Source organism: Myotis nattereri (genome assembly GCF_964212035.1).
Source record: "Myotis nattereri genome assembly, chromosome: 1".
In the NCBI taxonomy this organism is placed as follows: Eukaryota; Metazoa; Chordata; class Mammalia; order Chiroptera; family Vespertilionidae; genus Myotis; species Myotis nattereri.
Window position 1 is genome coordinate 113,004,147 of NC_138075.1, and position 8,973 is coordinate 113,013,119.

At 51.4% G+C, this 8,973-nt stretch overlaps 1 protein-coding gene across 8 annotated transcripts in view; it reads left to right on the plus strand.

The window, feature by feature from the left end:
* Window positions 1-8,424, plus strand: part of PKM (pyruvate kinase M1/2) — a gene marked incomplete at its 5' end in the record, with an annotated part of 29,478 nt that extends 21,054 nt beyond the window's left edge. For 4 of the 8 annotated variants that reach the window (XM_081084968.1, XM_081084965.1, XM_081084969.1 and 1 more), the window contains 5 exons: window positions 369-519; window positions 733-885; window positions 4,902-5,068; window positions 6,805-6,986; window positions 7,698-8,424. In XM_081084968.1, coding sequence (XP_080941094.1) covers window positions 369-519; window positions 733-885; window positions 4,902-5,068; window positions 6,805-6,986; window positions 7,698-7,804 — 760 coding nt within the window. In that variant the 3' untranslated portion in view covers window positions 7,805-8,424. Of the gene's footprint in view, window positions 1-368; window positions 520-732; window positions 886-4,329; window positions 5,069-6,804; window positions 6,987-7,697 lie in introns of all 8 variants that reach the window. The other 4 variants (XM_081084966.1, XM_081084964.1, XM_081084967.1 and 1 more) reach the window with 2 other exon arrangements.
* Window positions 8,425-8,973: the final 549 nt, after the last annotated feature.

Sequence of the window (8,973 nt, forward strand, 5' to 3'; positions counted from 1 at the left end):
GAGGCCATGACCTTTGTGTTGGGAGCTTTTCGCAGGCCTGAGGTTTGCCTCCTGCCTTGGGAGTGTAGCGAGCAGAGGGGCCGCAAAAGATGCAGGTGGAAAAGAAATGAGCTCATGGGGCCGGAGAGGAAACCTCACCCCCGCGCCTGTCCCTGATGAAGCGTCCATACTAGTGCTGAAGAAACCCAGCAGGCCAAACTGTCGGGCCATGCTAGGGAATGAGGTAGCTGGAACTCCCACCTCCGTATCAGTGGTGACATCATGGGTGGCTGTTCTGCAAGGATAGCTAAGGCCGAGGATCCCAGGAAAAGTTCCTTTGCATTACCATACCCCTGTTCCACATAACCTCTCTTTCACCTTTCCACCAGGTTTGATGAGATCCTGGAAGCCAGTGATGGGATCATGGTGGCTCGTGGTGATCTAGGCATTGAGATTCCTACAGAGAAGGTCTTCCTTGCTCAAAAGATGATGATCGGGCGGTGCAACCGAGCTGGGAAGCCTGTGATCTGTGCCACACAGGCATGTGCCTCTTCTCACTACAGATGCTTGCCCTGTTTCTTCCACAGACCCTTCCCCACGTCACAAACACATACACACATGTTCCTTTCCCCCGGTGCACCTACACGAAGCCATACTCTGTGTACATACACACTCTCCAGGGAGTCAGCTTGCAGTCATTCATCTCTGAAGACAGCCCAGGCCACGTCTCACTAATGCTCTGTCTCCTCCCAGATGCTGGAGAGCATGATCAAGAAGCCCCGTCCCACCCGGGCTGAGGGCAGTGATGTGGCCAATGCAGTCCTGGATGGAGCTGACTGCATCATGCTATCTGGAGAGACGGCCAAAGGGGACTACCCCCTGGAGGCTGTGCGCATGCAGCACCTGGTGAGTTCTTGGGGCCTGCCTGTCTCCCAGGCTCGGGCTCGGGCTAAGGCTGGGGTGGAGGCAGCTCTTGTACAGAGCCAATGCCTTTTAGGCTTCTGCACCCACATTTTTTTATTATCCTTCAAATTGCAACAAGAGTGAGGGGGTGTGTGTCCTTTGTTTTTTTCTGTTCTGCCTTTCCTCCCACATCCTCCCTCCTATTTCGCTCTGTTGTGAAGTGTTCTCCTTCATCAGACATAGCCCAATCACTCTGGCTTCTTCCTTTGGCTCAAGTATCAAGATACTTGTACCTCTTCCTCTGCACAGCCCAGAGGACCTCGCACCTCTGCCCTGCTCTGGAAAAGGCCAAGGCCTCCTGCTCCTAGCCATCCTTTGTTTGGCTTCCATTTGATTCCCCACCTGTCCCACAGACAGGGGACTCCCCCACAGGGGCCTCTGGGCCTGTACTGGAGACTGTTGTCCACACTGAGTTGACTGTGAGCTGGCCTTGCATGGCGTCTGCAGCTGGACCTGCTGTGCTGAGTTGTTGCACTCACCCTAGACTAAAAATGGGGTTTAAGTGACAGGTGACAGGTTCACAAATAGAGACTGGTGGAAGGATGGCTGATCCTGGCTGGCCCTGGAGTGAGAGCATCTGGTGGAGCCTTGGAGGTGACTCTTCCCCCCCTCCCCTCCCCCCCACCCCCTGCCCAGGGAGCTAACTAGCTTTTCAAGGCTTTTCTGCTCTGCATGTCCCACTGCCTGGCTGTGTCACGGTTTGTCTGCTCCTGCTCTAGAGCTTACTGAAGAGTGAACGTAGGGATCGGCTATCAGGGTTATGATACCCGAGAAAATGAGTGCTACAAATTAACGTGCCCATAGTAGTCTTAGGTCAGTGTTTATAATGTGTAGCTCAGTGAATTTCTATCTTATCCTGAAATGGGTTTTCTTTAACTTCCTACTCTCTTTCAATCAACAAAGGACCCCATGCCCTTTGTGCAGCACCTCCTCTCCTGCATTTCCCCAAATTTAAAACAACCCCCAAAAAGAACCTCTGGACTAGGTATCTTCCTTTCCTCCATTTTCTGTGTCCAATTATTAGGTTTAACTATAGGTTTAACTAGCTTCCAGAGAAGACGTCATTTATAATTTCATACCATTTCAGTGGTGAACTGAAACATCTTTTTTTTTTTTTTTAATATATTTTATTGATTTTTTACAGAGAGGAAGGGAGAGGGATAGAGAGTTAGAAACATCGATGAGAGAGAAACATCGATCAGCTGCCTCCTGCACACCCCCTACTGGGGATGTACCCGCAACCATGTGCCCTTGACCAGGAATCGAACCCGGGACCCTTCAGTCTGCAGGCCGATGCTCTATCCACTGAGCCATACTGGTCAGGGCAGAAACTGACACATCTTAACAAAAGTTGTCCTTTGGGCTGTCTTCAGCATCCCCCATGGATTTCCCCATGAGGAAATCCTGTCCCTGGCATGTCTGTGTACCTTGGCCCTGGCAAGTATGCACTTGTTAGTGAGACAAGCTTGCTGTTCTGATGCTCAGGTACCCTGAGCCATCCTCTCTCCCTTCCTCTCTCCAGTGGGCCTTGAACCAGTGACCTCTGGAGTGGCTGCTGGTGTATTTATGGGCCTCTCCACACCTCACCAGTCTCTAATTGCCTTGCTTAGATGTATGGCCTCAGGTACAAGAGTGACCTGATACACTGAACCATGAAACATGTAGGGACTTTAATGTGTCTCAAGGCCTTATCTGTAAAATGAATTAGATGGGATATGTTTAATTATAAACTTAACATTAAATATTCACTGTAATTATTAAATGTCTGTTACGTCCCTGTGTAGACTGATGTAATCTTCATAGCCTCCGTGAGATATAGAAGTCACCCAATTTATAGATGAGGATTACATGGTAATATAAAGCCTGAGTTTGAACCAATATCTGACTTTGAAGCCAGTATTCTGTCCTGCACCATAACACTCTAATCTCACAGGAGGTAAGGCCAGGTCTGGGGTCAAAGACAAAGAATCAGGCTCTGGGCTCTCACTTCATGTCCATTTTTTCCAGACCCTAATCTTCCCTATAACAGATGGACACCTTAGAGAGAACTGCAGGGCTCGGATTACGTGGCCCTGCTCATAAGATAAGTTATGGGGTCCAGGCCAGGTGGTGCTGGCCTGTCCTTTCCATGTCCCTAGTTAACACTGGCTGACAGCTTCTCTAAACTGTTAACTCCTTTCTCCTGTGTCTTAACTGATGCAGTAAATGGCCTATAACTAAGGACTAGGCAGTACCGGGTATGGTTCTGTTCCTCTCCCCTGTCCTTTGGGCTGCATGCATTCCATTCTTGAAGAGCGAAAACTAGTGAATCCTGCCACATATCTGTCAAATTAATGAGATGATATTACTGATTCTTCCCTCACCCATTATTCTCTAAGCCAGTGGTTCTCAACCTTCTGGCCCATTAAATACAGTTCCTCATGTTGTGACCCAACCATAAACTTATTTTGTTGCTCCTTCATAACTGTAATGTTGCTACTGTTATGAATCGTAATGTAAATATCTGATATGCAGGATGGTCTTAGGTGACCCCTGTGAAAGGGTCGTTCGACCACCAAAGCGGTCGTGACCCACAGGTTGAGAACCACTGCTCTAAGCTGTTGACGATTGCATTATAATCCTCTAAAATTTAAATTTTCTTTCTAATTTTTAGTGTTATGTGAGCAGGTGGTCTGTAAATAACTCAGTGGCTTTCTCATGACTTTTCATTAGATTTTAATCAGATGTCTCGTTCAACTTGCTTCCACAGGCATCTGTCTCCACATGGCTGTTCAGTCATCCTGACAAATGTGCCAGTTTTCTACCCTCCTGCTTAGAACGCAGTGAAGCCTCATGGCTTTCAGTTTCCAGCGCTGCTCGGTGTGTTTCCATGGCAGGCCATCGGAACACCCCTGTGCCCTGTGCCAAACCAAGCGCTCCATGGAAGCTGGGCAGGAAGCCCTGGAGAACTGGACAGCCATGTGAGGAGGGCGGGCCTGTTTCTTCCTGTCAGCTGTGTCATGAGGCAGTGTGATCCAGCCCTGCCAGGCAGTGCCCGGGCCCAGCCTGGACATGTTTCCATGCTAAGGCCCCGGAACCTGCCACCATATTGTCTCCCTCCACCCCCACCCCCAATCCGAATTCCTTCCAGAATGGAAGAACCAATTTCCCCTCTGATGGAGGGGAAGCAGCCGCAGTTGAGGCTGGAAATTCTTCGCATACCCCTGAACTGGCTTGTGTCACCCTGCCTCTGCATCTGCCTGTGGGACAGATTTAGCCAATTAACCTAAAGTTACCTTCTCTTTATTCTCTGATTAATTCCTCATTCTGTCTTTCCATGTTGTTGTCTCTCATATTTTTTTCCTCCTCCTTCCCTTTCCTCGCCTCCCTTCCCCCTAAACCTTACAGATAGCTCGTGAGGCTGAGGCAGCCATGTTCCACCGCCAGCTGTTTGAAGAACTTGTGCGAGGCTCACGCCACTCCACAGACCTCATGGAAGCCATGGCCATGGGCAGCGTGGAGGCTTCTTATAAATGTTTAGCAGCAGCTTTGATAGTTCTGACGGAGTCTGGCAGGTAGGGCCCTAAAGGCAGGTAACTCTGTAGGATAACCAGCCTCTTGCTCCAGCTGCTCTAGAAAACAGCCAGGGCCCAGCCCTGCCCCTGGGGCCTGGGCCCACAGCCTCTCTTTTCATCTGCAGGAAGCTAGCCAAGGGAGCTCAGGGCAGGGCAGAACCAAAGGGACTGTAGCTCGTAGGCACAGGTGGTGTCACAGGCACCTGGTGAAGGACTGGTCCCTGCGAGTCTCGATCTTGGTCAGCTCAGAACCTACTGTGATTGGGTTCCTTTTGGCCTTTGCACCCAGGGATGTGTTCCCCACCAGCTGTCTGTGCAACTCTTCCCCTCCCTCTCCCATTGTGACACAGCTCTGACAAAGCTCTGTCCCCCTCTCGTTCCTCTGGACGGATGTTGCTCCCTTAGATTGCCCGTGAGGCAGAGGCCGCCATCTACCACTTGCAATTATTTGAGGAACTCCGCCGCCTGGCGCCCATTACCAGCGACCCCACAGAAGCCACCGCCGTGGGTGCCGTGGAGGCCTCCTTCAAGTGCTGCAGTGGGGCCATAATCGTCCTCACCAAGTCTGGCAGGTAGGAGGTGGCAGCAGCTCCCTGGGAATGCCCTGCTTAGTGGCACCTTTCCTTGGGGGTCCTGGGAGCAGCGCATTGAACAATGCTCAGATGACATGAGCCAAGGTAAGACCCTGCTGCCTGCCACCTGGACCCTGCAGGGAAGGAGCTCCCTCAGCCCCCAGGCCAGGATCCAGGAATAAGCAGAGCCCATTCCCTGGGCTCAAAGGACTCCAGGCAGCACTCAAAAGGCATGGGACCATTTGACTCCAAAGCAAGTTTATACCATCAAGACTTCGCTGTTAACTACAGATAGACTGACTACAGTTGATTACTTGGTATTTAAAGGCTGGTCTTCTAAAATGGTAGTAGGCCTCCAGCTTTGCTTCTTTCAGTTATTGTATGCTCTTTAGAAGTTTGGTTTGGAAAATTAGTGTTGTTCACTGACATGCCCTTTGGTTGGTGCATGAGCCCCTCTCTGTCTTTGAACTCCAAAGACAAGTGATTTCTGGCCCAAGAACCGTCACCATGTTGTCATGCAGCCAAGCTGGGGCCTGTTTGGCCATGGACTTAGGATCCCCTGGACAGTTTTGGGGTATGCTCCTCGTCCCTGCCCACAGGACAGCTAGGGTTTCCTGGAAGAGGAGCAGATAGGCAGTCCCCGTGCACTGAGAAGCAGCAGGAGGGGCTACCCAGACACTAGATCTATGCAGATTCCCTCAGCAGAGAGCTCAGGGTAAACAGCCCAACCATTGGGTTGACATTTATGAAAAGGTCCAACCTTTGCTATCTGGCTATTTTTAGCTCCTGTCTTCTTGGATTTCACTCTCAGCCTGTCCTGATTTCAGCAACTGCTTCCCTTTGAAAGTCTTATAGAGGCCAGGCCTTAAGCTGGGCATTCTCTGCTGTAATATGGTGTAGGTTTCCTTGACACCTGTTGAGTGTCCTCATAGCTTACTTTCTGGGGCCCAGTCACTCCTGCACACTATTCTCCAACTCCTGAGACACATCTGCAACTGCAAGTATACAGGAAGTACCCAACATTGGGGCTCCAGAGGGTCCCCTACCTTCCGGAGGAATCTGCCAGAGCCTCCCACACCACACTTCCAGTTCCTGGTCTTGCCCTCACTTAGATACGCAGATTTGACTCAACCTTTAGAGCTCAGTTGCTGGAACTATTTCAGGACCTGGAGACCTGGGGGCCACATGGGGTTGGGAGGGTCTAACAGTATGGACGGCAGCTTGTGTTGTAGATTCCCAGGGGGTTGGTAGGCTCTGTTCCTGTTCTTTGCAGATGTCAAGAGTCAGGTGCTATTCACATGCTGCTTGGCTTGTAGGAGTTACTGGCATCTAGAGAAATGGGTACTGGTGAGCTTGGGTGAGGGCTGCCTCCCTGTGCCAAAATGGAAAAGTTCGGAGGGAGCATTCTGCCAACTATGGGCCATGTGAGGAAAGTGGGTGAAACTGATCATTCTGGGTCAGGAGGATTTCTGGGCCTGTGAGGAGGGGTGGAGGGCGAATGGGTCTCACAACTCTGAAGAGGAGCTACATGCTGTGGAGGATACAGGAAGAGGGTCTTGCCAGCCATGGGAATTCCCACAGGGGCCCAGGGGATAGATGTTTAAGTGGCCAAAGCCTCAGGCTGGCATAGTGAGTTGGATTAGAAGATGAACTGTTGAAGCCCCTGAGGGGCTTCCTGGGAGGCTTCTGGAACATTATACAATGGTCTCTTCTGCTTGTCCTTCATCCCCTCTCAGGTCTGCTCACCAGGTGGCCAGGTACCGCCCCCGTGCTCCCATCATTGCTGTGACCCGTAATCACCAGACAGCTCGCCAGGCCCACCTATACCGAGGCATCTTCCCTGTGGTGTGTAAGGACCCGGTGCAGGACGCCTGGGCTGAGGATGTGGACCTCCGGGTGAACTTGGCCATGAATGTTGGTGCGTGACTGGGAGCAAGGGCTGGAGCCTGGGGTGGAGGTGCTTGTACGCTGAGCTCTCTGGGATGCTAAGGAAAGGGAACATGCAGACCTTAGGGTGCAAGAATCCTGGCTGGCCACTGTCAGTGGGAATGTTCTCTCTGATTCCTCCATCCCCATCTTTGAAGTCTTGGGCTGAGCCCAGGAAGGAAGAAGGCCTTTGAGTCGTGGGGCTAAACAGTCTAGTTTGTCTTCTCACTCTTCTAATCTAGGGCCCAAAGCCAAAGGACCTAAGTAAGCAGGATTGTCCATCCTTTGGCATCTGCTCATTACTGGGTTTTGTGTATGTGTTTAATAAAATTGGCCAGAGCTCCTGCACTGTGGGGTGGCGCACACACAGATTATGTACTGATGTGGCCTTCGTCCCAGTGTAAATGTAGGGTGCCACTGAATGAGAGGAAGCAGCTAGCTCTAACCTTGAGCAAGGGTCTCCATCCTCCAGTGTATAAAATGAGTGATGTCCAAAGGTCCCTGCCAAGTCTGCCATCTGAGTGATAGGGAAATCTCAGGACTGCCCTCATCCCCTTTACCTGGCTTTGAATCTGGGGCCACCTTGTGGTGTAAAGAAGTAATAGTCAGCCAGCCCTGCTTGCTATCTGGCTGTGGGGCAGTGTCCCAAGTTCATACCTGCCTGACTTGGCATTTACTCACCCACATGCCTTCTCTTCTTCAGGCAAGGCCCGAGGCTTCTTCAAGAAGGGCGATGTGGTCATCGTGCTGACCGGGTGGCGTCCTGGCTCTGGCTTCACCAACACCATGCGTGTAGTGCCTGTGCCGTGATGGGCCCCAGAGCCCCTCCTCCAGCCCCTGTCCCCTCCCCTTCCCCAATCCACCCCTTAGGCCAGCGATGCTTGCAGTGCTCACTTGGGGCTATAGTATGGCACCGATGGGCTGGGGCTCTAGGGAAGAAGATTAAGGCCTCTGTAAAGCATGGCGATTTTTAAGACCCTGCTCAGGTGAGGTATAGTCCAGAGCCAGGCTGTCCATCTTACAGCCCTACCCAAGCAAGAGAGGCAGGGGTGCAGGACTGGAGGCTCTGAAGCTGAACATAGGGGCAATCGCTCCTGCTTCTCTGTGCACTCCATTCAGTTCCTGTAGAAATGGACACTCAGAGAACTCCCAAGCCTGGCCTGGGTCAGAAGATAGCCGGCTAGAGAGGGCAGTGGTTCCAGTGTCAGCAGACTCTGTCTGGCCCTGGCCCTGGCCTTCACTTGCTTCTCCAATCCCCTAAGCCTCCCCCACTCCCATCTTGTGCACTGTGCACCTCTGTTCCTGCACTCCACTCAGCTGTCGCTGCAGACAAACTCCATCCTCCACCTTGATTATCCCCACTACTGCAGCCGCCTCTAGGCCTGTTGCTATAGAGCCTACCTGTATGTCAATAAACAGCAGCTGAAGCATTTGTTGCCTCTTTTCTGAAAGGGTTGGTGGTGATCTCTGCCCTCTGAGAAGGGCGAAAGGGCATGAGCCTCAAGGCTCCTCCTGGTGGGGACTCCCAAACAGCTCAGGCCGCCTGCATACTGTCCATCCCCAAGTGCAGATTTGCATAGTGAGTTGGATTAGAAGGTGAACTGTTAGTAGCTGACTTGCATAGGTTGCCCCCTTTAGGTGGCTGTGTAAAAGCTCCTGAAGCCCTGGCTGGTGTGGTTCAGTTGGTTGGAGTGTTGTGTGCACCAAAGTGTCATGGGCTTGATTCTGGTCAGGGCCCCTTTCCAGGTTTTGGTATCCATCCCTGGTTGGGAAGCAAGTAATGTTTCTCTCTAAAACAGCGGTTCTCAACCTGTGGGTCGCGACCCCTTTGGGGGTCAAACGACCCTTTCACAGGGGTCGCCTAAGACCATCGGAAAACACATATATAATTACATGTTGTTTTTGTGATTAATAACTATTCTTTAATTATGTTCAATTTGTAACAATGAAATTGGGGGTCACCACAACAAGAGGAACTG